This window comes from Osmerus eperlanus, chromosome 13 (genome assembly GCF_963692335.1).
Source record: "Osmerus eperlanus chromosome 13, fOsmEpe2.1, whole genome shotgun sequence".
NCBI classification, from domain to species: domain Eukaryota; kingdom Metazoa; phylum Chordata; class Actinopteri; order Osmeriformes; family Osmeridae; genus Osmerus; species Osmerus eperlanus.
This window is the reverse complement of record NC_085030.1, coordinates 15,142,701-15,170,505: the sequence shown is the minus strand read 5'-3', so window position 1 is coordinate 15,170,505 and position 27,805 is coordinate 15,142,701. Positions and strand designations below refer to the sequence as shown.

General features: G+C 42.0%; 2 protein-coding genes and 2 long non-coding RNA genes across 5 annotated transcripts in view; 3 read left to right on the top strand and 1 right to left on the bottom strand.

Annotated features, from left to right (window-relative positions):
* Nucleotides 1-1,059: 1,059 nt before the first annotated feature.
* LOC134032925 (uncharacterized) lies at nt 1,060-3,683 on the top strand. The gene is made up of 3 exons (XR_009932060.1): nt 1,060-1,185; nt 2,914-3,038; nt 3,128-3,683. It is a non-coding gene; the product is annotated as an uncharacterized LOC134032925 (long non-coding RNA).
* A 4,579-nt stretch (nt 3,684-8,262) lies between these two features.
* On the top strand, nt 8,263-13,028 carry LOC134032192 (uncharacterized). The gene is made up of 3 exons (XR_009931995.1): nt 8,263-8,356; nt 9,510-9,640; nt 11,925-13,028. It is a non-coding gene; the product is annotated as an uncharacterized LOC134032192 (long non-coding RNA).
* A 2,775-nt stretch (nt 13,029-15,803) lies between these two features.
* LOC134032190 (ubiquitin-conjugating enzyme E2 D2-like) lies at nt 15,804-21,854 on the top strand. Of its 2 annotated transcripts, XM_062476059.1 has the most exons (8): nt 15,804-16,213; nt 18,405-18,468; nt 18,583-18,614; nt 18,829-18,906; nt 19,204-19,309; nt 19,862-19,955; nt 20,265-20,315; nt 20,948-21,854. In XM_062476059.1, exons 1-7 carry the CDS (start codon nt 16,190-16,192, stop codon nt 20,311-20,313), a joined length of 447 nt encoding a protein of 148 aa, XP_062332043.1. In that variant the 5' UTR covers nt 15,804-16,189; the 3' UTR covers nt 20,314-20,315; nt 20,948-21,854. The 2 variants fall into 2 exon arrangements, with proteins under 2 accessions (XP_062332043.1, XP_062332044.1); XM_062476060.1 differs by lacking the exon at nt 20,265-20,315 and having other exon boundaries at nt 15,807-16,213; nt 20,948-21,569.
* A 1,161-nt stretch (nt 21,855-23,015) lies between these two features.
* The window catches only part of nfkb1 (nuclear factor of kappa light polypeptide gene enhancer in B-cells 1), a 16,644-nt gene continuing 11,854 nt past the window's right edge, over nt 23,016-27,805 (bottom strand). Inside the window, exons 16-24 of the mRNA XM_062475977.1 lie at nt 27,548-27,662; nt 27,045-27,246; nt 26,594-26,763; nt 25,905-26,007; nt 25,650-25,780; nt 25,311-25,380; nt 24,985-25,151; nt 24,654-24,789; nt 23,016-24,446 (exon numbers count right to left, since the gene is read on the bottom strand). Coding sequence (XP_062331961.1) covers nt 24,352-24,446; nt 24,654-24,789; nt 24,985-25,151; nt 25,311-25,380; nt 25,650-25,780; nt 25,905-26,007; nt 26,594-26,763; nt 27,045-27,246; nt 27,548-27,662 — 1,189 coding nt within the window. The 3' untranslated portion in view covers nt 23,016-24,351. The remainder of the gene's footprint in view (nt 24,447-24,653; nt 24,790-24,984; nt 25,152-25,310; nt 25,381-25,649; nt 25,781-25,904; nt 26,008-26,593; nt 26,764-27,044; nt 27,247-27,547; nt 27,663-27,805) is intronic.

Below are 27,805 nucleotides of genomic sequence, written 5' to 3'. Positions count from 1 at the left end.
GTATTAGGGTGTGTACTAATTAATAAATACGTTGGCTATGCTACTTCAAGAAGTCCTTGAATGCATATTTCCCCCACTTTAAGAATTGAGACTGACCCAGATTACCCAAAGCATGCCATCCCACATTCCCAATCATAATTGGGAAAAAAGCGAACTTTCCTCACTTTAATGTATATTTTGTTACTTCTAAAGGAATATGGAATTTAAAGTATCCACGGTCTTTTCTTTTAGTGAGACGACTCATAGATACGAGGCGCTAGTCCATAGCGACAGAAAGTTAGATGTGACGACAATAAAAGGCACTAGTTTACTTCCAAGCTAAGTTGATAAACTTTTTTCTTTAAGGAGTTCCATTAAATTCATGTAAACCCGTTTATCACATCCTCTCGTGGTCTATTGCTTCAAGAGATTATGTTATTATAGCACTGTGTCTTGTACATTACAGGCTGTTCCTCCTTGATTATCCTCTGCACTCACTATGTGCACTATTTGTACGTCGCTTTGGAAAAAAGCGTCAACTGTCAATGTGATCTCTCATCAGTCAAACAAATAACTTACAGTACTTGAATGACTCAATCAGAAGATATGAAACAGTCGGTCAGTCGGTCTATTAAACAAACCGTGCACATCAGTAAAAGTGACTTAACCCTTGTGTTACCTTTGGGTCATTGTGACCCTTCAGTCATTGTGACCCACCATCGTGTTGCGACAACTTTACCTAATACAGAAATAAAGTGAAGCATTTTTTTTTAGGTTAAAAGAAAATGCTTCACTTTATTTTTGTATTAGGTAAAGTAGGAGAAAGTAGGAAATCATTTTACAAGAAGGAAATGTTTCTTCCTCTTCTTTTCCAGCATTTCCTTGTCAAACCAAGTAAACAAGTTGAAGTGCTTCTATGGCATCTAAGGCATCTATGATATCCTCACGGTGAAGCACCCACAATGACAAGAACATGTATAACACAAATAGCATTCGTCTGAAAGGAACACATACTTCTCTTGAAGGCCTCTGACATTCAAGGAAGTAGTGATGAACGACATGGCAGTTTGATGATGGAGTCTTTCTAATGACAGCTGCATGTAGATCCTGGATCTGAGCCTATAAAAACCTATTTGTCTCTGCAGAGAGCATCTTCTCCATTCAGCCTTCTGACTGCCAGGGGAGCCACAAGCAGAGCTGATCTTGGTGAGTTTTCAGGGCTGTCACTCCATACTTCAAGCATTGGTGAAGATGTAGTGTCATGACATAGATTACTCACTTTCTTCATGTACTGCTCAGCACAAATTAAGTGATTTTGTCTTAGCTAACATATTTTGTACTTTGTAGACTATAATGTGTGTGTGTGTGCGTGTAGGCCTATCTGTGGCTCGACCATATCACAAACCAGAACAGTATTAAGTTAAAATGTGGCAGGTGCATTGCTCAGGACCCCAGGATATGCAGTGAAGGGGGGGAAGTACTTCGCTCTATTGAACGAGTAGATTATTAGCTACACTATGGGCATCCCTACTTCTGTAATTAAATTAATCTTTATGGTTGAGCCTATGTCACCAATTTAACCAATCGACATCTTAATACGTGCTGATAGTTGGGGTCGTTTTATGTGAATGTACCTACCTACCTGCAAATGTGTGAACCATTTACATTCCGCGCTTACGAGTGATGGGTCGTTCGCGAATCCGGCTCTTGTGAACGTCGGGAGCTGGCTCGCATATGTGAAGAGCCGACTACATTTTTTTAAATATAGCCTATATAAATTAAGTGATTTATGATAATGAAATAATGAATTATTTTAATTGCATTTAAAATAATTGAGTAATTCAAAGAACAAAAATATAATTATATAGGCCTAAAGGCGCACACATATTCGTTTCGACTGTCTGATCAGCCTCACATTCTGTTCACGCGGTGTCAACCAATTATACTGCATGAGGGAGGGCCGAGCCAACTCTCACACACACAGTCAGACGAGTAGTTGAAACTTGGAGAGCAAGGCCGTAATCATAATACATATTGGGGGCGACACATCCCCTCCAATATTCAAATCTGGTCAAAATGTCCCCCCCAATATATTTATATAATAATATAAATGTGCTACGCTACGACAGACAACCACGCACGCTGTCCGAAATTATCATAACAAAATTAATTCGTCCCCCCCAATGTTGACTCCATGGCTACGGCCTTGGAGGAGAGCCATAACAAATCAATGCATTTTTAAAGACATTGTGGTTGAGGTAGTATAATTTATAATTTCAATTAATAATTGAATTAGAATTGTTTTCACACCTATCATAGTCAAAGTCATAGTTAAAACATTTTTTTTAATTATTATGAATTATTATTATCTTAAATAAGTTTTAGTGCTCTAATGTAAGAGTTTGCAAACGTGTCTGTTAGTGGCAGATGACAAACAATTAAAGGTTCAAAGGACTTTAAACAGGTTTAATATCCAGTGTCACCATGCACCTTTAATGTTGGTAGTCTGCCAGTAAAACCAAAGGAGAAGTAGGTAGGCCTAGTTAATTTCATGGCGCAGATTAAGAACACTCATTGGGGGCTGATCCTAGACTCACCCTTGGATTGATGTAAATCCATACAGCATCCTCTCAGGGTTTTATTGCTTCAACATGTGATGCAGTGTGTCTTGTAAAATACAGTGTTACTCAGTAATAATACTAATTGGCTATTTTAGGAACTGTAATTCCAGTTAGTCCTCTGCACTCACTATGTGCACTATTTGTACGTCACTATGCAAAGCATCCAATCAATTATGTTAATGCAATCTGTTTTCATTCAAACAAATAACTTAGGCTACAGTACTTATTACGTAGACAATGTAATCAAATCATGCAGATAAAGTGAAGTAATGGAGAGAATTTTACAAGGAAATGTTTTGTGTTTGTGTTGTAGGAAGTAAACGGTACATATTGGAATCATAAAATGTCAGTCCAGCCCATGTCCGTTAGCAATAGCGGCAGGAGTGTCAGCATTCAGATTACCAACCAAACCGACAACTTCATTCTGCAAAACCCAAAGTAAGTTCTGCCATAGTCCTTCTCATGAACTTGCATTACATGTTTGGAGAAAAAAAGGTTAATTGTTATTTGTGTGTTTTTCTCTCAAGGGTATGGAACTACAGTGGTTATGCCGACACCCCGCCTCCGCCCCAAATCAATCCAGGGCAGAATGGAGCCTGTTCCTTCGATAAAACCTCGGGCTCACTATGGGGCTCCGCTGGTGTTATGACTTATGAACTGTACAATGAGAGAAAAAACAGCTCCACAGTGATGTTAGCCATCATGTTCTCTGTGCCCCAAGACACCGCATACAGTAACTGGTTTGCTGTGGGCGTCTTTGATGTCGACCGTGACTGTGACAAGGATCTGTACAATGACATGTACTATAATGATGAGAATGGTTTTTTAAGAAGGCAGGCTGGCACACAGATCAACTACGAAGGGTTGGTGGCCACTATGAGTGCTGATGTCAACAGCATCCTCACGTTGACTGCTACCTTTCTTGAACCTGAGAGCGATGAATGACATGGTAGTTTGGATGATGAGGTCTTTCTCAAACAGCTGCATGTAGATCCTTCTAGATTCACTGTCACCAGACAAACTTGTGGCTGGGATCTAATATATAATGCTATTTGATTTAATAACATAAACAATTAAAATGATTACAAATGATCTCTTTTGTATTGTGGTAATTATTGTCTTTGTGTAAATGTCAAGTTAACACGGGAGTCAGACACGGGAGTCAGATGGCTGAGTGGTTAATGGTTTAGAAATATTAATGTAAAGACTGCCACCTAGTGGTCATATAATGAAACAATAATCAAATCCACCTTACACTTACGGACAGACATATCTAGACAATGAGTTTCCCCTCAATAAAGTTTACATTATAACATAGCTGTCATAGATACCAAATCCTTAGAGCTCATATTTATGCCATTTAATCTTGGGCTTGGCACAATCCTTCACTGCAACCAGACAAGAGTGTAAACTGTCAGCAATGCCTGTGGGCAAAAAACTAATTACATTGTTTAAGTATTCATATAGAATATTGTAAATTAAGACATGAACTCCAATCCCTTAGTTACCTTAGTTACCTACACATACGGCAAAACATACCAATATAATATAGAAGAAAATATATATCCATGTGTGCTTAGTTTAGTTACAGAAACTCAAACATATAAATCAATTCAGTCACAGTGGAAAATGTAAATGTAAACTCACAAAAGTTTTCAAACTGTAGCCTACCTGGAAGTGATAGTCTCAAAAATAATTCTGCAGAATTATTTTAGACTAAAAAATCCATAAAAAAACAATGTGCCAAGATTTTTGAACAATGTATCTACATATATTTATATATCTGGTGAAGGGCTGTAGCATGGGCCAACATAATTATGACCATGATTCGTCATTAGGCTCCTTAACATCACTGCAAAAGAGCTGCCGTTCCTGTGCAGAGACAGGAGAACCTAGCAGAACAACCATCTCTCCAGCTCTCCATCGCAGCCATAGCCCACCTGAGAGGTCACGACAGTTAGCCAGACTCGTTAGATCAGAGAGGTATATTAACATCGCATCGTTTGAGTATCGTAAGAGTCGAGACTTCAGGACCCCGGGTTCTGGACTGGATGGAGTGCTACAGAGATGGCGTTCTGCTAGGTTCTCCTGTCTGCACCGGAACTGCAGCTCTTTTGCAGTGACTGTCTCCTATGTATGCACAGGGACACTGAAGCTATGTAAGAGTGTCTCTTTTTAGTACAGGTTTACTGTGCAACGCTACCGTAGCTAGTTCACTCCAATGTTAATACTTAGCTATAAAAATAGCATTCGCGCTGACCCACAGCAGAGTTAGCTAATAGTTCATCCTAAATTTGGAGCTGGCAAAAACCTACAAATTTGTATGTATAATTTGAACAGTACTTCTACGAATCTTTTGCTGAGGCAACATACTCTATGTTCCTATTTCACTGACGCCAGCCGCAAATTAGCCACCCATTAGCCACAGCTGAAGCATCGACCATGTGAGACTTAACGCTAGCTAGCCATCAAACTAGACGAAAATGTTTGCAATCATGACGGATTTACTGGATTTGATTATTCAAATCAGTTAAGTACGGTAGTAACTGCACAAGTAAAACATAAGTACGCACAGAGATCACTAGCAGCTAAATTGGATGACTGCAGATAGTTTACCGTTACAGAGCAAAAGTCACGATCCTGGCAGGCAGCGCCGAGGTGAAATGGTGGAAAAGAGAAACGGTTTGTAGAGCGCGAAAACTGACGTTATTTCCACCTCAAAACTATTTCACTTCCTGAAAATTGCATGTAAACCAATCTCATACGCCTTTCTTTGAGCGCAAAAAAGTTTTTTGAGCTTTATGTAAAATAAACTTTTTACAAGCCGTTTTTCAATTGGTAAAATATTGTCTAGAGAAGGTGATGTCTTTTTGTCTCTGAATTTTTCAGCCCTATGTAGCTACCTTGCGTTTCTTAGCCTGGTTTAGCCAAGGAGCTCTCCACCTTACTCATTTTAAAACTATTTGATAAATCGAATATAAAAGCATCATAGAATGTAAAGTAACAGCTAGCTGGCGTCAGTTACTTGTAAAATGCATAGATAATGTTTAACAGTAACATCTCAATTTAGCTTGCACCTAAGTTAAAACATATTTGAGTGTGCTAACATTAGCAATAAGGTCAGCTAGTTTGAGGTTTATGCATAGGCTAACCATTAAATTAGCAGCACATTTTCCATATTTAACAATGATTAAACATGGGCTTACCTGAAAGTGATGTACGGGCACCATCTCGCAGTCTCTTTCTTTCTTTTTCCCCCTGACTCCTGTTATCTTTTTAAGCCAATTTTAGAAAAGTTGACCTAGCCTGCTGTCAAAGTTCGTCAGGCCACTGAGATAGGGAAGGGCACCCACAGCGAGCTTGGGAAGTTGACTGTGTATTTGGGTTTTTTTTTTGGGGGGGGCACCATCGTAACTTTTTTTGAGCATTTAAATAGGCTATATCTCTTGTTCTGCCTGTTTTGTAATATACGTGCCTAATATTTCTATACTAAAATAATATCGGCATTATAAGTATTATAACTATGATGATTTTTCAGTTGGCTAATTTTTGGTGCCCCCTACGCACAGCGCGTAGTGCGCGTTATGGGAGCGGCGGCACTGGCTACTAGACTACACAAACACTGTTTTTGACGTGATTTAACATAATATTTTGATCCAACGAGTTGCAATAAAGTACTCACATTAAGGAAAGTTAGGACTGCGTTCATAAAGTGATATAACATTTTAGTTGACATTGTCCAGGGCCCCTTAGATGTCATGTGCCCCTGGGCAAATGCCCAGTTGCCCTAATGGTTATTCCGGCCTTGAATAGATGTAATAAACTATGCCATTTCTGTGAGTGTACCTTCGAGCTCTTCTATCGTGTGCTGTATCCACCTGTCTCTTCTTGATCCCACAATGCAGCGCAGTTCAAGTGCAATTCAAGTTTTACAGTAATGTACCTCAAAGGATGATTTGAAAAGAGTATTTTACTGTGAAATAACCCAACAAAATGCTGTGAAATCCCGGTATCGTTTCTTTCACAGTAACTTACTGTGTCTACATTGATTTCACAGTAAATTCTACATTACAACATGATATTGGGATTATTGCAGTTAAAGCCTGTAAAGTTATAATACGATGATTTATTGTGAAATATTGCAGTTAAATATTGTTAAATCCTGGTAACATTTTACAGTGGGTACGTTTCTTGTACATCATGGCACTCACACAGGCTGATGTGAGGGAACTGGAGCATCTGCTTCCATTTCTTACTCTTGCCTTTCCTGTTTCCTCTGCCTCCTGCAGTAGAAGGAAACAAGCTTGGATCAGACGAGGACGAGAAATAACGAGTGCATTAACCCAAGGGGACGTCGGGGTTAGGGGGGATTGTGAACCTGCTACCTCTTGACCTGCAGTCAAATGCTCTAACCACCGAGCCATACCTATCCAGAAGGCTCCACAGACGCCCATAGATCAGCACCTGTAACCAACCTAAACCCACAAACACCTGGAAAAACTCCCAGGGAAACGATGGAAAAAACTTTACGTGTTCATTTAGGCTCTTCGACTGCATTGTAGTTTTTAGAATATAATTTATACAGAGATATTGCAAACATTTCCCTCCCCAAACCCATATAAAGATGTGTATTTGAGATCACCCTTCCCTTCCTTATCAGAGGGTGGATTGAGGAAGTTATTAACCAGGTTATTAAAAGAAAGAGTCTCAAAGGTCAGTTCCCTGTCTCTTTCTTATCATGTTGTTGCTACAACTAGACTGTTGGTTAGAGAAAACAAATGTTCACATGTATAATTATTATACTTGAATGACATGAATGACACATTGAGAAGGCAAGTCATCTTCTGACATTTGCTCCCTGTTAAAAGCTCAAAAATTATTAACTGGCAAAAACTTCATAACTTTATAACTTTGATTTGATATTGAAGAATTACATAAATTATAATATCTGGGATTGGGTATTGTGTAGGCTACCATGCTGATTGGGTCTTTGTCTTCTTGGTTAGTTGCGACTTTTATAATTGACAATATTGACAAGTTAAGAAACTTGACTTTAATCGAGGGATCGCCTTACTTTTCAATTTGAAGCCGTAGCCTAAATCCAACGCTATGGGTAAATTGAACGGCATCATGCGACTTGAAAATAGCCAGTAGGGCCTAATGTGTTTGTGAATTTGTGACGAATCTGGGCCGTGATAGAGGAAGACGGCAGCTGCTGCTGTTAGGTGAACGCACAGCTGGCATGCTGACGGAAACTAGTTAGTCTGGAAACCAATTGTTGCTGTTAAGTGAATGCACAGCTGGCATGCTTACGGAAACCAGTTAGTCTGGAAACCAGGTGGGTGATGACAACACTGGTCTCACTAGAACACCGGCATGGCATAATGGTGTGGTTAGTTATTGATAGCTGCCTTCGACCTATCCACATAATGGCAGACGTAGCGGTTGTCAGCTTTGTTAGGCGTAGCGACGGTTGCTATAGCTTTGTTAACATTACCTGGTACTAATCACCCCCCATACATGTAAATCCTCCCATATTCAGTTTCACTTAGTGAAACCAACATGAACAAGCGAGTTCAGTGAGGTAATTAAACTGAGTGTCATGTGTTGGGTGCACATATGACGGTGAGTCATATGTCATTGACTCATTGAGTGGGTCTAGATCCAAGCTATAACATATTTAGCTCTACAGAGAGCATCTTCTCCATTCAGCCTTCTGACTGCCAGGGGAGCCACAAGCAGAGGTGAATTTTCAGGTGAGTTTTCAGGGCTGTCACTCCATACTACAAGTATTGGTGAAAATGTAGTGTCATGACATAGGTTACTTACTCAATTCCTTCTGTTTTATGTACCGCTCAGCACAAATTAAGTGATTTTGTCTTTGCAAACATGTTTTCTGACTTTGTAAACTATAAGATTTTTAGGAAGCAATTTGAGACAGCTACCGGTAGTCTGTTGAATATCGAAAATTAAACAATGCACCCCACTCTTTTGGCTTATGCCCCCCGTTTTCGAAAACAGGACCTACAAATATTTTCAGCGCTTTTGAAAATCAGGTTCAGGCAGGAGGACTCAGTATGACTTAACGAATACTTTATTTCCCACTATACAAACACGATTGTACATTTGATTTGATATGGCATTGTGGTTCTGCTCGCATCGGCTCCCTGCCGCATCCGACGAGACACCGTCTCGACCTCCGAGCAGAGAGCGGCGACGCATTCCCCCTGAAACAGGAAACAGAAAACAGAACCAAGGGTGGAGGCCGGGGAGGCGGAGGCAGCAGGAAGACTGAAGTCTATGTCGCACTAGCGATGCATATGCCGGGAATCCCTTATATACCCCGCCCTATTAGGAGGGAGTGCCCTGCGCATAAAATGACGCGTTGCTAGTGGCGCGCTATGTCTCACGTCCTCCTTCATGAACCAGCTCCGCTTGTTTTCGAAGATTCAAATCTACATTCCGCGTTTACTTCCAGTTTTACACTTTCAAATATTTTTGACCTTAATTTACCTTCATACACAGCTTTGTCTTTATAACCGACTCATATAAACTAGATCCATAAGCTCCAGAAAGTGAGCCCTGCCCCTGACAACAATCAATGGGACTAGTTGATCACCAAGCTAAATGTATTAACTTCTTTCTTTGAAGAGTTGATTGATGTAAACCTATCCTCTCTGGGTTTTATTGTAATTCCTTCCTTGATTAGTTCTTTATTATCCTCTGCACTCCCAATGTCCACTATTTTTACGTCGCTTTGCAAAGCATAAAAACCTAATATAATGCCAATGCAGCACTGTGTACAAACAAATAACTTAGGCCACAGTAGCCTACAATGTCAACAAATTGTGCACATAGTGACGTAATGGAGAGATATTTACACGGAAATGTTTTGTGTTTGTGTTGTAGCAAGTAAAAGGTACATATTGGAATCATAAAATGCTGAACTTGGTTGAGGCCGTGCCAGTTAGCATTAGCACCAGGAGTGTCACCATTCACATCATCAACAAAACCAACTACCACATTCTGACCGACCCAAAGTAAGCAGTGAGATTGTCTAGTTCATGGGACATACAGTCAGGTCCATAAATATTTGGACATTGACACAATTTTCATAATTTTGGCTCTGTATACCACCACAATGGATTTGAAATGAAACAATCAAGATGTGCTTTAAGTGCAGACTTTCAGCTTTAATTTCAGGGTATTTACATCCAAATCAGGTGAACGGTGTAGGAATTACAACACATTTTATATGTGCCCCCCCCCCCCTTTTTAAGGGACCAAAAATAATTGGACAAACTAACAATCATAAATCTAATTGTCACTTTTAATACTTGGTTGCAAATCCTTTGCAGTCAATGACAGCCTGAAGTCTGGAACCCATAGACATCACCAGACGCTGGGTTTCGTCCCTGGTGATGCTCTGCCAGGCCTCTACTGCAACTGTCTTCAGTTCCTGCTTGTTCTTGGGGCATTTTCCCTTCAGTTTTGTCTTTAGCAAGTGAAATGCATGCTCAATTGGATTTAGGTCAGGTGATTGACTTGGCCATTGCAGAACATTCCACTTCTTTGCCTTAAAAAACTCTTTGGTTGCTTTCGCAGTATGCTTCGGGTCATTGTCCATCTGCACTGTGAAGCGCCGTCCTATGAGTTCTGAAGCATTTGGCTGAATCTGAGCAGATAATATTGCCCGAAACACTTCAGAATTCATCCTACTGCTTTTGTCAGCAGTCACATCATCGATAAATACAAGGGAACCAGTTCCATTGGCAGCCATACATGCCCACGCCATAACACTACCTCCACCATGCTTCACTGATGAGGTGGTATGCTTTGGATTATGAGCAGTTCCTTCCCTTCTCCATACTCTTCTCTTCCCATCATTCTGGTACAAGTTGATCTTGGTCTCATCTGTCCATAGGATGTTGTTCCAGAACTGTACAGGCTCTTTTAGATGTTTTTTTGGCAAACTCTAATCTGGTCTTCCTGTTTTTGAGACTCACCAATAGTTTACATCTTGTGGTGAACCCTCTGTATTTACTCTGGTGAAGTCTTCTCTTAATTGTTGACTTTGACACAGATACGCCTACCTCCTGGAGAGTGTTCTTGATTTGGCCAACTGTTGTGAAGGGGTTTTTCTTCACCAGGGAAAGAATTCTTCTGTCATCCACCACAGTTGTTTTCCGTGGTCTTCCGGGTCTTTTGGTGTTGCTGAGCTCACCAGTGCGTTCTTTCTTTTTAAGAATGTACCAAACAGTTTATTTGGCCACACCTAATGTTTTTGCTATCTCTCTGATAGGTTTGTTTTGATTTTTCAGCCCAACGATGGCTTGCTTCACTGATGGTGACAGCTCTTTGGCCTTCATATTGAGAGTTGACAGCAACATATTCCAAACACAAATACCATACTTGAAATGAACTCTAGACCTTTTATCTGCTCCTTGTCAATGAAATAACGAACTCCCTTTATGAGGGAATAACATACACCTGGCCATGGAACAGCTGAGCAGCCAATTGTCCAATTACTTTTGGTCTCTTAAAACTTAAAACTTAAAACTCACATATGATTTCACAATGTCAAATGTGTTGTAATTCCTACACCGTTCACCTGATTTGGATGTAAATACCCTGAAATTAAAGCTGAAAGTCTGCACTTAAAGCACATCTTGATTGTTTCATTTCAAATCCATTGTGGTGGTATACAGAGCCAAAATTATGAAAATTGTGTCAATGTCCAAATATTTATGGACCTGACTGTATATTGTTTTTATTATTGTTGCTTGTTTGTTTTTTTTCCACAGGTACACTTGCACTTATAGCAGTTCATGTTGTTTAATTGTAACTTGTTTAACTACATGCTCTTATGGTTCTTCCCTTTGGCACTTACTTGTTGTTCACAATGTGTGCTTCATGTTTTGGCTACTCGCAATGTTTTGTGGCTATCTTGTTGTTATGATCAGTGACCTATGCACTTTGTAAAGCTCTCTCTTGGAAGTCGCTTTGGATAAAAGCGTCTGCTAAATGAATAAATGTAAATGTGAATGTACTACATTACATTACATTTAGTCATTTAGCAGACGCTCTTATCCAGAGCGACTTACAGTAAGTACAGGGACATTCTCCCGAGGCAAGTAGGGTGAAGTGCCTTGCCCAAGGACACAACGTCAGTTGGCATGACCTGGAATCAAACTGGCAACCTTCGGATTACTTGCCCGACTCCCTCACCGCTCAGCCAACTGACTCCCTAGTTTCATAGGTACTGACAATGTTTCCATTACATGTTGGAAGAAAAAAGGTGAGAAGTTGTGTTTTTCTCACTAGGGAATTCCTGATAAGTGGTGGAACCCGCATCAATCCAACATCCTCAATCAAGCCCATGGAGAGTCAATTCTGCTCTTTCGTTAAAACGAATCAATCACTAAAAGGCAGCGTTGGTGTTCTGACCTATTAACTTCACGCAATGCAAAGTAACATTTACAAAGAGATCTTAGCCATCATGTTCTCTGTGCCCTATGATTACAACCTGTTCAGTAACTGGTTTGCTGTGGGCATCTTTGGAAGTGTCTGTGCCTGTGACAACAATCTGTTTGATAAGATGTACTATAATTATTTGGATAGGAGTTTTGCTAGGAGTAAGGCCGGCTCACAGATCAACTATGAGGGAAAGTTCCACAGTGTGAAGGCCAGTATGTCTGACTATGCCAGTGCCATCCTCACGGTGGAGCTGTTGAATAATGTAGTCTGAAACACATACTTCTCTTGAAGACCTCTGAGGTATGAGGAAGTATGGAAATACCCAGATCAATGAAACACACCAGGCTAATATTTACTACTTATAATGTTAATTGATGCTTGATGGCTCACATTCTTAAAAAAGATTTCACTCTGTCTTAACCTACAAAAATTAACATCATATGTAATAATCACTTTGTTAAACTTTTAGTTATAACTCTTCAAGGACAAGTCATTTATTGTCAGATGCACAGAACAACACAGGGTCAGACTGGGCACTGAAATTCTTTGGACAAGACAACGCAAAGCAACCTGGCATAACATGACATATAAGTACTCACAACTCTTTTATGTGTTATAAATTTGGGTTTACAATAAACTTGGATTTCACCTTTATTAACCAATAATGGTGGTACCTACATGTATGAACACCTGTACGTGATAAACACTTTGTTAAACATTTACTTCTAACTTGGGTTTTTGGAATTGGGAATTTGGGTTTACAATAAACCTGTGTTGTGAACCCAGTTTCAAGACTTCAGTCCACCATTTCTTGAACCTGAGAGCGATGAATGACATGGTAGTTTGATGATGGGGTCTTTCTCAAACAGCTGCATGTAGATCCTTCTAGATTCACTGTCACCAGACAAACTTGTGGCTGGGATCTAATATATAAGGATATTTGATTTCATAACACAGACGATTAAAATGATTATGAATACAAATTATCTCTTTATTATTGTGGTAATTATTGTCTTCTTCAAGTCAGTAAACAGTTTAATGGTTGAGAAATATAAATGCAAAGACTGCCACCTAGTGGTCAGATAATGAAGAAACAATGATCGAATCCACCTTGCATTTAGGGACAGACATATCTAAGCATGTAAACATAACTGCCATAGATACCAAATCCTTAGAGCTCATATTTATGCCATTTAATCTTGGGCTTGGCACAGTCCTTCACTGCAACCAGACAAGAGTGTAAACTGTCAGCAATGCCTGTGGGCAAAAAAAACAATTACATTGTTTAAGTATTCATATGTCTTAATAGAATAATGCAAATTAAGACATGAACTCCAACCCAACTCCACAACATAGCACGGCAAAACATAACAATATAATATTGAAGAAAATATATACCCGTGTGCTTAAACTCTATTAAATCAACTGAATCAATTCAGTCACAGTAGAAAATGTAGATGTAAACTCACTAAAGTTTTCAAACTGTAGCCAAAAAGAATTCTGTACATAGTTGTACAATACTTACCTGACAAGTTAAGATCAACAATATTTTTTGCTTTGCTTTGCATTCCCTCAATGCAACTCTTGATAGCACAGTGAGCTGCATCTAAAATAAACAAAGTTTTCAATTCATATGATTTACTTAATAGCTGAGTACTTTACATATGCTTTAAATCCTAATTTGAATCATCAATCAAACATTTAATTCCAAGAACTTGGTTTTGTGCTGATGACAATATAGGCCTATTTGAACTTGTTGTGATATGTAAGTGATAAAACATCTACTGGAATGGCGAATAGCCTTTATGTTGTGACCTACAGGGAGATAATTATATTATATTGTCAATTTGCTACTTGTTATAAAAACTGACAAGATGCAAACCTACCATAGACCTCAAAGTCACTGTTCAAGTCATAAGCTGTAAGGAAAATACCATCAGTATGCCACTTAGAAATTATGTAAATTCAGCTAAATGCTGTTGAAATGCTGTTTAACCCTTGTGTTATCTTCGGGTCATTCTGACCCATCAGTCATTGTGACCCACCGTCGTATTGCGACAAATTTACCTCATACAAAAACAAAGTGAAGCATTTTCTTTTAACTGTCGGGCTGTCTCAGACCCCCCACATTGGAATGGTTAAAAGAAAATTATTTGTATTTGTTTTTGTATTGGGTAAAATTGGGTAAACACAACGATGGTTCGTTATGAACCTTTGGGTCATGTGACCCGAAGGCAGCACGACGGTTAACATGCGGCTGATTTAAAATAACTTATTTAAGAGGTCTCGAAGTGTTGAATAGGCCTATGTTATATATCATGACGATAACATTTACAACACAAATAGCCTATGGCGTAAAAACAAATTAAAAGTGAATTTGAATGCACTAGAAAAGCAATCAACAAAACAGCCTACTTACTCGAGTCTTGGAAAATGAGATTATATCCCAAAACTCCGCATTCTTGAATCATGTCGATACTCCCGTCCTTACAGGCTGAAATAAATTAATCCAATATACATAATGTCAGTCAAAATGATTTAGTCCCATTTTATTCATTTGTGTTCTGGAGTGGCTGGGTTTTCACATTCTATAAATTCCCTTGCATTGAGTAGGCCTACTTTTCATTAGTCACAAACGTAAAAGTTTCTCTACGCAGAAAAAAGGATTGACTTGAATAGCCTAAGGCAAGGTAAAACAGTAGCTACCTATGAACAGTCCGACCTAATTGCCACAAAATATTAATTTGTATATGCTTACACCTTTGTTAGTTCTACATTTCTTCTGGGCTGCTGCAAGAACTCTTGTTTTACAATCTGTGTGATTTGCACAACAATGGTTTTGCCTGATCAAATTGCACTTGAAAATAATGTAATACGGCCACATTATAATTAGCAGAATAAATAAGTAACTAAGGTTGAACAAGAAAATGTTGGTTAGAACATATAATTATATAATCATGTGCTGTAGCCTATATTACAATGTTGAAGATTAAAAAGTTCGATATAACTTCATTCCTACCTGAGACCTCGTCAACTGGAAAAATGTTGTCATAACCTTTTAGAACCTTTACCTCTGTTGAAAATAAATAAATAATGAAGTTCCTGTTTTCAGAAAACAAGTTACAGGTGAAGTCGATTTTGACTCAAGCAATGTTTCCTTCACATTTGCAACAAGACATTATTAGTGCACCTACCGGATACAATTACCAGAAGCAACACGAGATAAGCAACTGTAATCATTTTTACAAACTTTCCTGTAAATATAGAAACTCAAACCACTTATTAATAAAGTAAAACCCGTCTGAAGTTGATTTGTAGAGTGACTAATCAAGCTGTATGCCAGTGAAACACAATAGTGAAACCAAAAGAAAGGCATTTCATTGGAATATGGAAAACAGTTCCAAACTCCAAAAGTTTTTCTTCAATTGGTTCCTCCTTGCAAGCTTTGGTGCATTTAAATTATTTATAAGTAAAAAATATAGCCCTCTCAATGAACATAAAATGACAAGAGTTAGCTTTTTTATTCAACTGTTTATTTTCAATACATTACACATTAATTGTGCATTGATATGACATGTAAAATCACGTAGCACTAGCGTTCCGAGACTAAACCAGGCAACATTGGAATATTTCAGAAACCTGAACGATATTTTATGCAACCGGAAGAAACGTGTCCTCCCCGTTAGTGCGGGTGCCTACAAATAATCAATTACGCCACGCTTGAGTTTTTTACGCACGGGTGTGCGTTTGAGGCTCGAGAGGCGAAAGTGTAGTTTCTACTCAATGTCAGTGGACATTTTGAGCAGTTCGAGTATCTTGACAGTGCGCACAAACTCCCGGTAGGGAACAAGGGCCGAGAAAAAAACACCAGCTAGCCAGTAAAGTTAGAAACGGTTCGTATCGTACTATAAAAGGCAGTTACAATAAAATAAGAATCAACTGACACGATTTTATTAAGTGCCAACATCGAAGTTGTTTGTGTAGCTTCCAAGCTAGCTATCAAGCTACCTCGCAGCGTCAAAGCTAACCGCTAGATGGTCGTGAGCTAGCAAGCATCACCTAGCGGGTCTTGGCTTTTCCTCTTCGGCAACTGGTCCACACACACTGACAGTATGGCTTTAAAACGCATTCACAAGGTAAGAGTGTGTTGATTGACTTAAGATTTAAAGTCATTACGTTATAAATGTTAAAAATGTATGTTTCAGTACATTGTAGTGAGCTAGCTGGCGTAGTAGCTTTTGAAAGGTAGACTCGTGTGGACGGTGTGGCAATGCTAAGCTAGTCTGCAGCTAGCTAATGTGTCAAAATTCGTAATTGACTTGTTTTACAAACGCACACTCAGATTCTCTTAGTTAACTATTGTTGGTGTGACTGAAGGTATGTAGCTGTAATGTATGACCTCGTTGCAAGTATATTTAATATATTTATTTAGCGTGTGCTATGTTATTTACTACAATCTCGATTCTCAATCAGGAACAGTAGCCTATATTGCTAGTCTGTTTTATGTTGCTTGATCGTTGAGCTTTTTCAGGTAGATTCACTTGTAGTTTCGTTTCAGTGTATTGTGAGAATAACTAACTCCAGTATAAGGGTGAGCTAGCTAACGCTAGCTGGCAGTGTATTTAGCCAATTACAGTCAACTTTCCCAGTTACAAATGTTGCAGTCATGAAAGGAAGCGTGTTCTTTCGGTGTGGATGTTTCTCAACTGTACAGAAAGCGTCAGCATAAAAATATACATTGTTTCTGAAGTAGAGCCTTCTGCTTACATACTGTAACGGTAATAGAATTGCTGTGTGCACACGCTTAATTCTACACGCATTCTGAACTTTGCCAGCGGATGCTTTTGTAACCCCTATTTAGATGATTAATGTAGACAGAACGCATACCTGTGATGGAAAGGTACGTTTGTGATTTTGTTAGCTATCACGAGGGATTAACTTTTTCTTTATCCGGTGAAAGGGATCATTTCATTCGCCTACTGTTCAAGGCCCAAATATACAAATTTAAGATGTGTAATGTTTCGACGCAGTACATCATAAGTTTCTTGCAAACTAAATGTTACCACAAAGCTCGGTTACAGTTGTAGGAAAAGGAGGTTGATGTCGCGCTAAGGATGTCCGTACAGTGGGCTTGTCTAACAGCAGACAGCATTGACAGCTGTGATGCTTCGATGTAGCTTAGCTTTGCACCTAGCTTCAACAACTGGCCCCGTTTGCAGAAGCAGCCCCCACTCAGGTGACCTTATACTGGGCCCAGTTTTCTCAAGTCTCTTATTCTCTCCCACTTGGATCACAGAGTGAAATCTGTGAAAGTCAGGTACTTGTGGCTTCATGTCTCCCTGCTGTTTACAACTGATAGGCCTCAAGTACTGTTTAGATTCTTGATGTTACTCAGACTGACAAATATATTTTACAGTTATAGTTGTCTTAGCAGTTTATTTTTGTTATGTTTTATTGCTGCTCTAGTTGTCCATTCGTCTGGATTATTAAACAAATCCATATTTGAGTGTTTCAGTGCTCAACACCTGGGTTGTGAGTTTATAACCTGGATATAAGGGGGAGTCAGATGGCTGAGCGGTTAGGGAATCGGGCTAGTAATCTGAAGGTTGCCGGTTCGATTCCCCGCCAGGCCAAAGGGTGTGTCCTGGCCCAAGGACATTGTGTCCTTGGGCAAGGCACTTCACCCTACTTGCCTCGGGGGAATGTCCCTTTACTTACTGTAAGTTGCTCTGGATAAGAGCGTCTGCTAAATGACTAAATGCAAATGTAAATATTGGCAGCTGTTGTTGACAAAAATGTATTCCTCTTTTTTTCCAGCACTTCCTTGTCAAACCAGGCAAACAAGTTGAACTGCCTTTATGGCTTGTTTTGTTTTTGCACCACCAGCTACATACGTAACCAACCCTCATGTGTCAAATGTGGATTCATGATCACCATTCATAGTCCACCTGCTACAAGTATATTTTGAAACGGGAAACTCCTACAATGAATCATTCCTATTGCATATCCCCTCTGCTTTGTAGGGTGGTGTGCCATGATGTGAACCACCTTTCTGTGTCAGGTTGTCCCTTCCTGTGTAAGAGGGACACAAGTGCTTATGTGGGTTAGGGGGGTCAGATGGCTGAGCGGTTAGGGAATCGGGCTATTAATCAGAAGGTTGCTGGTTCGATTCTGGCCGGGGAAAATTACGTTGTGTCCTTGGGCAAGGCACTTCACCCTACTTGCCTCAGGGGAATGTCCCTGTACTTACTGTAAGTCGCTCTGGATAAGAGCGTCTGCTAAATGTAAATGTAATGTAAATGTAGGGTTGTGGTTTTCTTCATTCAGGAGCTGGTGGACTTTGGACGGGATCCCCCTGCACAGTGTTCTGCTGGCCCAGTGGGAGACGACAGTAAGGCCTGTTTTAGTCTGAGTTTCTACCCTACTGGGTCGCTGTGTGGACCTGACTGTGTCGCACCATGCATCAAACTAATCCAGCCATTGCTGTGTGCTTCTTTTTTGGCAGTGTTTCACTGGCAAGCGACGATCATGGGGCCTGTAAGTACGATGAGGCAGAGGCGATCAATCTCTGTCATGAACGGCCAAAAAACTTCCTCCATTCTCGCAATATAGATTCGAAAAGTATCTCCATCCTCTAGCTTCTCCTAGGATGGGCATGACCTGCAAGCCTCATTTACTTAGCCATAAAAATGGAAATGAATGTTTCCGAGAAGTGGTGATCTCTCTGTGAGACGTCATGTTTGTGTTTCAGAATGACAGCCCTTACCAAGGAGGTGTGTTTTTCCTGACTATTCATTTCCCTACAGATTACCCTTTCAAACCACCTAAGGTAAGGAGCTCCTTCCATTAAGGGATTCCTCTACCTAACCAGTGTGTACAAGCATGTACACTACAAGTATATCAAGTGTAAAGTCACAGGCATGCACGTTTTTGCCAATGATAACTTGGCAGTAACATATTACTCACGGCATACCTTTCTCATGTTTTGCATGTTTTTTTTTAACCAAAATAAAAATGTTGTGGCCAAAATGCCCAACTCGACAGAAACAAAATGTCGTCTTTGTAAATATTTATGAAACATTTTTCTTGTTGCTCAGCATGACCATGTCCTTTTTTATATCCTCAGGTTGCCTTCACTACAAGAATCTATCACCCTAACATCAACAGTAATGGCAGCATCTGCTTGGATATACTAAGGTCACAGTGGTCGCCAGCCCTAACTATTTCTAAAGGTGAGGAGTGTTTTTATTCTGGAGATGGACCCTCCAAGGCTTGTACATGGTGGTCAAATGGCTGAGCGGTTAGGGAATCGGGCTAATAATCAGAAGGTTGCCGGTTCGATTCCCGGCTGTGCAAAATGACGTTGTGTCCTTGGGCAAGGCACTTCACCCTACTTGCCTCAGGGGGAATGTCCCTGTACTTACTGTAAGTCGCTCTGGATAAGAGCGTCTGCCAAATGACTAAATGTAAAATGTACTCTGTAAGACAGTGTCTAGAGTCTATTACACTTCATTTGGTTACCACCGGGGACATGCAAGTGTTTGGAAATGCATGACCTTTACATAACCTTTGACCTTTACATAACCTTTTACCTTTACATAACCTTTTACCTTTACATAAAAGAGATGCATATCTCTAGACGCGGTAGCTGCTTGTAATATATAGAGATATAGATATATCTCGATAGAGGTGTGTGTGGAGATAGGGAATGCAGTTGGGGTTTTCATGTATTACTGTAGGACGACCCTGATCAAAACGTGTCCTTTTGCTTCCCTCTCCTCCAGTACTGTTGTCCATCTGTTCCCTCCTATGTGATCCCAACCCTGACGACCCCCTGGTGCCAGAGATCGCACGCATCTATAAGACAGACCCGCCCAAGTGAGTACGCCTCCTCAGTAACCCCCCCTATCTCCTTTCCTCACATCTGGATCCAAATCTTGCTTTTTAAAATGAAAGGACCATTGAAACCATTATCCTAACATTATCTTTTTGAGATGTAGAGTATCATTTTATTCACCCTGAGGAGGGACTAGGTTGGTGTAGTTTGTTTTCGGTGTCATGGTTGGTGTGGCAGTTTCTGGATTAGCCGAATGACATGTCACACCTGAACATGACGGAGCCAGGTGACCTAGTTGGAACCTATTGACCTAGTCACACCTGTAACTAGGCATATCATCTCCATGCTAGGTACAATAGACTAGCGAGGGAGTGGACAGACAAGTATGCCATGCTGTAGGGGTAAGAGCAGCCTGCATCTTGGAGAACGAGTGTGTTGCCTTCATGGATTCCTTAGGCCCTTAAACTAACCCAGTGGGGCTTGTCTGAGTTTGCTGCGTTGACAAATCTGCTTTCAAGCTTGCCTTGCTGGACGGTTGGTTTGTACCGTGTGTGAACGGTCACTCTGACTGGGTGGTGTTTGAGAAGGGCATCACAGCTGGAGCAGTATGGATCTCTCTTGCTTGTGTTTGAGGCATTCTCACAATAATAAAATCCTGTTATTATTTATAACTTAATTAAGCATGATACAAAGTGTGTTGTCAACAGGCAAAAGCATGCGTTCAAGCTTTGACAGGTACCTGTCTAAGCTAGTGGTTATTCAGTCATTGACAGCCTGACATCAAAGCGTCTGCTAAATGGATCACGTGTGTCTGGATAATTGAAGTGATTTCAACAACTGAGGTGTAGTTTTGGGACTGTGAATCGAAACACTTCCCATCTGGATGTTGTGTTTGAGCTGCTTGACTTGGAGCCCTTTTTTAATGCAACTCAGTTCTTCTACAACTTAGTGCTTCTACAGCCACTGCATCTTTAGTAATCCTGCATCATCACCCCAGTGTGGATTGTGATTGGCCTTTTTATTTTCTTTCTAGATATGAGAAAACAGCTAAGGAATGGACTCAGAAGTATGCCATGTGATGCCCTGGTCAGGGCCGCTTCACTCGCACTAGCTGGAATAAACATTCTAGTATTTTGGGTTTTTTCTTTTTGTCCCATTTTGGTCACAACCCCTCACATCAGCAAGTCTTCTGTTTATTGACCCTTTCTAAATTGATTCACATGCTTTTAACCTCATTTTCTTTCAAAGATGGAGAGGGCTTTGAAATACTCTCCACAGAGCATGTACCAGTGTGAAATATTCTACTCCTAGGGGCCCACGTTCCACTAAGCAAGATTATCAAGCTGAAAAGCTATAAAACTAGATCATTTAAATACAATTTATGGGAGGGTCTCATGCTCCTAAAATACATAATTACATAACTTTGAATTTGGTGGTAACTTGTTGGTCCTACTTGGTGGAACAACCCCATATTAAACTGAGCTTAAAGGTGCCAATGCCAAAACATAAACAATGTTCTCAAGTGACAGCTTCTTGGGAAGCTGAGGACTGTTGTTACTATACACACTCTTTAACCAACTGACTTAAATGAAGAATTATCTCAGCTATATCTGCAGGTAAATTAGATAGAAAAAAATGTGCATGGTGATACAAAATTTTTTTTGGTTTCTGTGCTGCTGAGTTAGAATTGAAGGATTGTTGAGAGCGCCAATGTCCACTTTTTAAGTCTCTTTTTTTTTCTTTTTTTTGGGCGGGGTTGTTTTTAGAACAGAGCTGTTAGTTAATCCATCATCCATAGCTCGGTTCTCTCCCTTTTGCACTGAATACATTATTCACAGCTACCAATGGCTGATCGATCAACTAATAGCTCTGTTATTTAATGGCTTAGTGGTTACTTTGTTTCATTATTTTTTTTTTCTCAATAAAGTTGAACAAATATCTGTGGCGTCCTGGACCAGTTCCTCACACGTTCTGAGATATCGCTGCTTGTTGTTAGCCAGGTCCTCTCTTTAAGAAGCAAATGATATGTCTGGGAGAATACTAAGAGCTCCTTAACAACTGGTGGCCTATTTATAACCTGCCCCATCCAGCCAGCCTCAGAGCTGTTATAACCTGCCCCAGCCAGCCTCAGAGCTGTTATAACCTGCCCCAGCCATCCAGCCAGCCTCAGAGCTATTATAACCTGCCCCATCCAGCCAGCCTCAGAGCTGTTATAACCTGCCCCAGCCACCCAGCCAGCCTCAGAGCTGTTATAACCTGTCCCAGCCATCCAGCCAGCCTCAGAGCTGTTATAACCTGCCCCAGCCATCCAGCCAGCCTCAGAGCTGTTATAACCTGCCCCAGCCACCCAGCCAGCCTCAGAGCTGTTATAACCTGCCCCAGCCACCCAGCCAGCCTCAGAGCTGTTATAACCTGCCCCAGCCAGCCTCAGAGCTGTTATAACCTGCCCCAGCCATCCAGCCAGCCTCAGAGCTGTTATAACCTGCCCCAGCCAGCCTCAGAGCTGTTATAACCTGCCCCATCCAGCCAGCCTCAGAGCTGTTATAACCTGCCCCATCCAGCCAGCCTCAGAGCTGTTATAACCTGCCCCAGCCATCCAGCCTCAGAGCTGTTATAACCTGCCCCAGCCACCCAGCCAGCCTCAGAGCTGTTATAACCTGCCCCATCCAGACAGCCTCAGAGCTGTTATAACCTGCCCCAGACAGCCTCAGCTGTTATAACCTGCCCCAGACAGCCTCAGAGCTGTTATAACCTGCCCCATCCAGACAGCCTCAGAGCTGTTATAACCTGCCCCAGACAGTCTCAGCTGTTATAACCTGCCCCAGACGGCCTCAGAGCTGTTATAACCTGCCCCATCCAGACAGCCTCAGAGCTGTGGACCTGGCAGGACAAGCCTGTAGTTCACTTCTGGTCCTAATCAAAACTACAGCTCCCATTCAGGCTACCATCTACAGTCTTTACAACTCACTCTACTGTACTTTAAGCCTAACTGGGAACTAATGAATTCTGTTTCCTATTAGTTGAATATTTGCCAACTCCCTTCAACCAATCATGTTGAGATTTAGGTTCCAATATATTGGAACGAGAAGATCTACTATATAGCTATTTACCATTTTTATTTAAAAAAGTTTTACAATAAAATCAGTTGACGCAAACTGACTGTACACAAAGCTGGTTGACAGGGTGCATGTATAAATATCCCAGCGTTAGCCCACAGTGATGCAGTGCCTGTCAAACCTTTGGTTTGAAATACAAAAAAATGTCTCTTAAAATCCGGTTCACCCATTTTCCAGCTTCCCCTCCAAACCACCTGGAAATGGAGGATATTTGAGCGGTTTTATGAATGAACTTTCTCAACTCATACAATGGAGGGGTTAAACTAATAACATGAAGCATATTAAACTGTACTGGCTAGTCCAAAACTGTTTACAAACAACAGTGATAACCTGATGAATGTCACATGGCAGAAATGATTGAAACATAATACAAAACTTTCACTCAAGTGCCAAGACACAGAGACTGAGTAAATGAAGCAGGTCTAAAAATAACTGAGAAACAGGCCTTCGGGACAAGGTGTCAGGCCTCTAACATCAAAAACAAGTGGGTATAAAGAGGTCTATGCAAAACACAAGCAACTGTCAGACACCAGTGGCGTGTAGAAGGTTTTACACCGAGCCATTTCAACTGGCTTCATCCCCAAGGGTGTTGCAGAGAACATTCTACAATCATCATTACCTGTTTTACCTGAGGGATACATTGATATGGTTGAACCGCTACTTAAATTCCCAAAAGTTCCAAGACAAACCGTTGACCACTACATAGTTTGGCATTTGTAAATCCTGTGCTATCAATATTTAGTTTGAACAACCAATAAGCATAATTCTAATCTGTTGACAGTTGAATATCTGAACAAGGAAACATATCCACACTGATGGAAACTGTAGTGTGGATCACTACAATCTAAATAATTAAATAACTAACATTCTTATTGTAAGATTATTTTGGAACCATAGCATACACATTAGGCTACTAAATGTCTTCCTCATTTTCCACTTTCCCTTGAAAGTACTCAGTTGAGTATACTAACAAATAATTCATTAGTAAGATTTCCAACAGTTTCACTGACAGTCATTTAAACATGTTCTCTTTACTCATAAAAAAAGAAATATTAATAGCAACACTATATAAAAAAAGTTTCATGTCATATAAAAAGAAGTCTTTGATGTCCTAGGAGTGCATATGCAAAGTCCCTTCCAGTCGGAGAGTGGGTTGTGGTGGCGATCTCTCACTGGCATTTGAGAGGGGGTCGTCTAGGGAGATGGGGGGTCGTCTACAGAGACGGGGGGTCGTCTAGAGAGACGGGGGGTCGTCTAGAGAGACGGGGGGTCGTCTAGGGAGACTGGGGTTGCGTTGCTAGGCGTTTGCGTTGCTAGGCGTTCACGCTGTGGACAGCTCCACGCCGCTGTCACACCAGCCGCTGTCCTGCTGGCCGTCGAGCTTCAGGTCCTCCAGCGGCCCGGAGACACACACATCTACAAACGACCAGAGAAGGGCTCGTTAAACGGACAATTATCAACTGGTACGTTCTAAAGTCAACCGTTATCAAAAGTTAGAAACAAAGATAAGTCATTTATAAAGTTAGATATAAACAGAACAGACCCTTTCTCGCTTACGTTCGGTCCCTCAATAATATTTGTATTAATTTTTTATTTAATTTAAACCAACTCTTAAACTCTTACCCTGGAGCTCTGTTGTGCTTTGGGAGACTGCAACATCCTTGGTGGTATTCAGCGCCCCCTGTAGGACAGTGAGAGCCATGTGGTTTTCCACAGCCTCTAACCCGGCTACCAGCTCCTTGACTGTACCCCCAGACACCTGCGCGCACACACACACACACAGGCAGTGAGATGACAAGCACAGACCTAAATCACTCCTCGACTTCCGACACAAAAACTGCTACAAATTGTGTCTACCTCATAGCTTTTATATGTACTATCATGACCTCGTAGCTGTTACATAATATGTACTATCATGACCTCGTAGCTGTTACATAATATATACTATCATGACCTCGTAGCTGTCCAGCAGCGTAGTGGCGGGCGAGGGGCTGAGTCTGAAGGCACAGCTGAGGATGCCCATCCCCAGGGCCCGAGCCAGGCTCTCCCAGCCTCCACACGCCCCCTCCAGCACCTGGCACAGAGCCTGCTTGGTGTCCGGGCCCAGGGTCCCCATGTCCCCTGCACAAACACCACACATCACACGGGTCACAACCACGCTCGTGTAACAGAGATGTGACACTTGTGTGAGAGATGTCACACAAGTGTGACATCTCTCACAAACACTTCGCTGAGCGTGTGTGTGTGAATCTGGGAGGTCATGCTACTGGAGGGGCCGACCTTGAGGAGGGACGCAGACTGTGAAGGGGGTCTCTGGCTCGTACTCCTTCCCGTTCAGGACCTCCGACACCTGGGAGGACAGGTCACCAGGTCAAACTACCTCTTCACAAACATCAAAGTGCTTTATGTATTTCTATACCCAAATGAAAGGGTTTTAACTGTTGGAAGAGTACAGGTCAGAAGGTTAAGCCAACTCCACAAACGACCACTTCACAAAACACAATGACCAAACAAAAACAGACAATTGTAAAAGTGATAAGATACTAACTGCCAGAAGTTGGGGGTAAATATCTGTGAATCTGTCCGAGACGAGATGGAAAAGACGTCCTGGTGACTTACCTCAGCGCTGGCAGCCATGTTGAGCGGCGTTGTTCCCGGGATATAGCCTTCATCCTCCTCTTCCTCCTCCCCGCAGCAGTCTTCCTCTCTGAAGAACAGAGGCTCAAAGTTCTCTCTGTGAGGATCAGCACCTGCCAACAGAAACCTGGGCTTACTTCAGAAGGAGATATTGGGAATCTCTCTCTCACTCTCTCACTCACTCACTCACTCACACACTCACACACTCACACACACACAGGGTTGATGGGTGCTGACCAGCGGCGATGAGCAGGGCGGTGAGTTTCACAGAGCCCCGTCCAGCGGCGATGTGCAGGGGGGTGGAGCCGTTGTAGGTGCAGCAGTCCACGCTGGCGTTGCCCTGCACAGACACAACCTCAGGGGTCAGCTGACTGCAGATCCAGGTCCTGGGTTCAAAGCCCTGGTTCGAATCTGGACCGGACCATACTCTCCAGGAGCACCCAGCCAGCCAGACAGACCTACCTCCAGAAGCACCCAGCCAGACAGACCTACCTCCAGAAGCACCCAGCCAGCCAGACAGACCTACCTCCAGAAGCACCCAGCCAGCCAGACAGACCTACCTCCAGAAGCACCCAGCCAGCCAGACAGACCTACCTCCAGAAGCACCCAGCCAGCCAGACAGACCTACCTCCAGAAGCACCCAGCCAGACAGACAGACCTACCTCCAGAAGCACCCAGCCAGCCAGACAGACCTACCTCCAGAAGCACCCAGCCAGACAGACAGACCTACCTCCAGAAGCACCCAGCCAGACAGACAGACCTACCTCCAGAAGCACCCAGCCAGACAGACAGACCTACCTCCAGGAGCACCCAGACACAGACCTACCTCCAGGAGCACCCAGCCAGCCAGCCAAACAGACAGGCAGACAGACCTACCTCCAGGAGCAGGCACCCAGCCAGCCAAACAGACAGGCAGACAGACCTACCTCCAGGAGCAGGCACCCAGCCAGGGAGACGTTGTCCATCTCGGTGGCCAGGTGGAGGGAGGTGCGCCCGCAGCTCCTCTCCTGGACCTCCACGCTGGCACGGGCCTGCAGGAGAGCCCTGAGCGAGGCCAGGCTGTCAGCCAGCACGGCCAGGTGCACCGCACACACACCTGCAGGACCAGCACACAACCCTCCACGCTTTACACCTGTGGACTGTACCATGTCTGCTCATGCAGATCTACATTACAACTGTTGGAGACCACACTTGATCCTTCCATGCATTATAAGTGTATGTATCGTACATGTTGATATATACTTTATGAATAGATGGAGACCAAACTAGAACTTGTGTCATCAATACAAACATCAAAATGATGCAAACTAATATACATCCTTATCTTGAATGTATATGTGTAGGCATATGTGTATGTGTGTGTGTGTGTGTGTGTACCTGCTGCATTGGGGAGCTCCACTAGTTCGGTCACTTCCTGGTGTTGCAGCAGGAATCCCAGCATGCCTCCCTCCTTTTGCTGGGCAGCCAGATGCAGCACTGTGTTGCCGTGGCGATCGGCCATAGTGACATCAGCCCCGGCTAATAGGAGGGCCTGGACCACCTCTTTCTGCTGGGTGATCACAGCTAGGTGCAAAGAAGTCTGGGAAGGGCAGAGACAAACGGAATCACAAGATGTCCTGTTCTGTTCAAACGCCCACCTCAGCACAAAGCAGCTGTTTAGTCAGGCGTGATGTTAGAAGAAGTACAGTTGACCAACAGGGCTGTAACAGGTGTACTAGCTGTATACCGGAACAAACTTGCTTGGGTTTTGCCCGTGTGTATGCATGTATGTGTATGCCTGCCTGTATGTATATGTACAGTATGTCTGCCTGTGTATGTGTATGCCTGCCTGTATGTATATGTACAGTATGTCTGCCTGTGTATGTGTATGCATGGTGTACCTGGTACAGGTCATTCCTCATGTTGAGGCCCTCCTCTCCAGGCAGGCCAGCTATGACCTGGGCCAAACTCGTCACTGCTGCAGTCTGGCTGTGGATCACTCCCAGATGGAGACCCCTGCAACACACACACAAAATCACTCTTGACATGTTCCACTGTAACACAAGCTGAGTGAGTGAGTGAGTGAGTGTGAGAGTGAGAGTGAGAGTGAGAGTGAGAGTGAGTGTGAGAGTGAGAGTGAGAGTGAGAGTGAGAGTGAG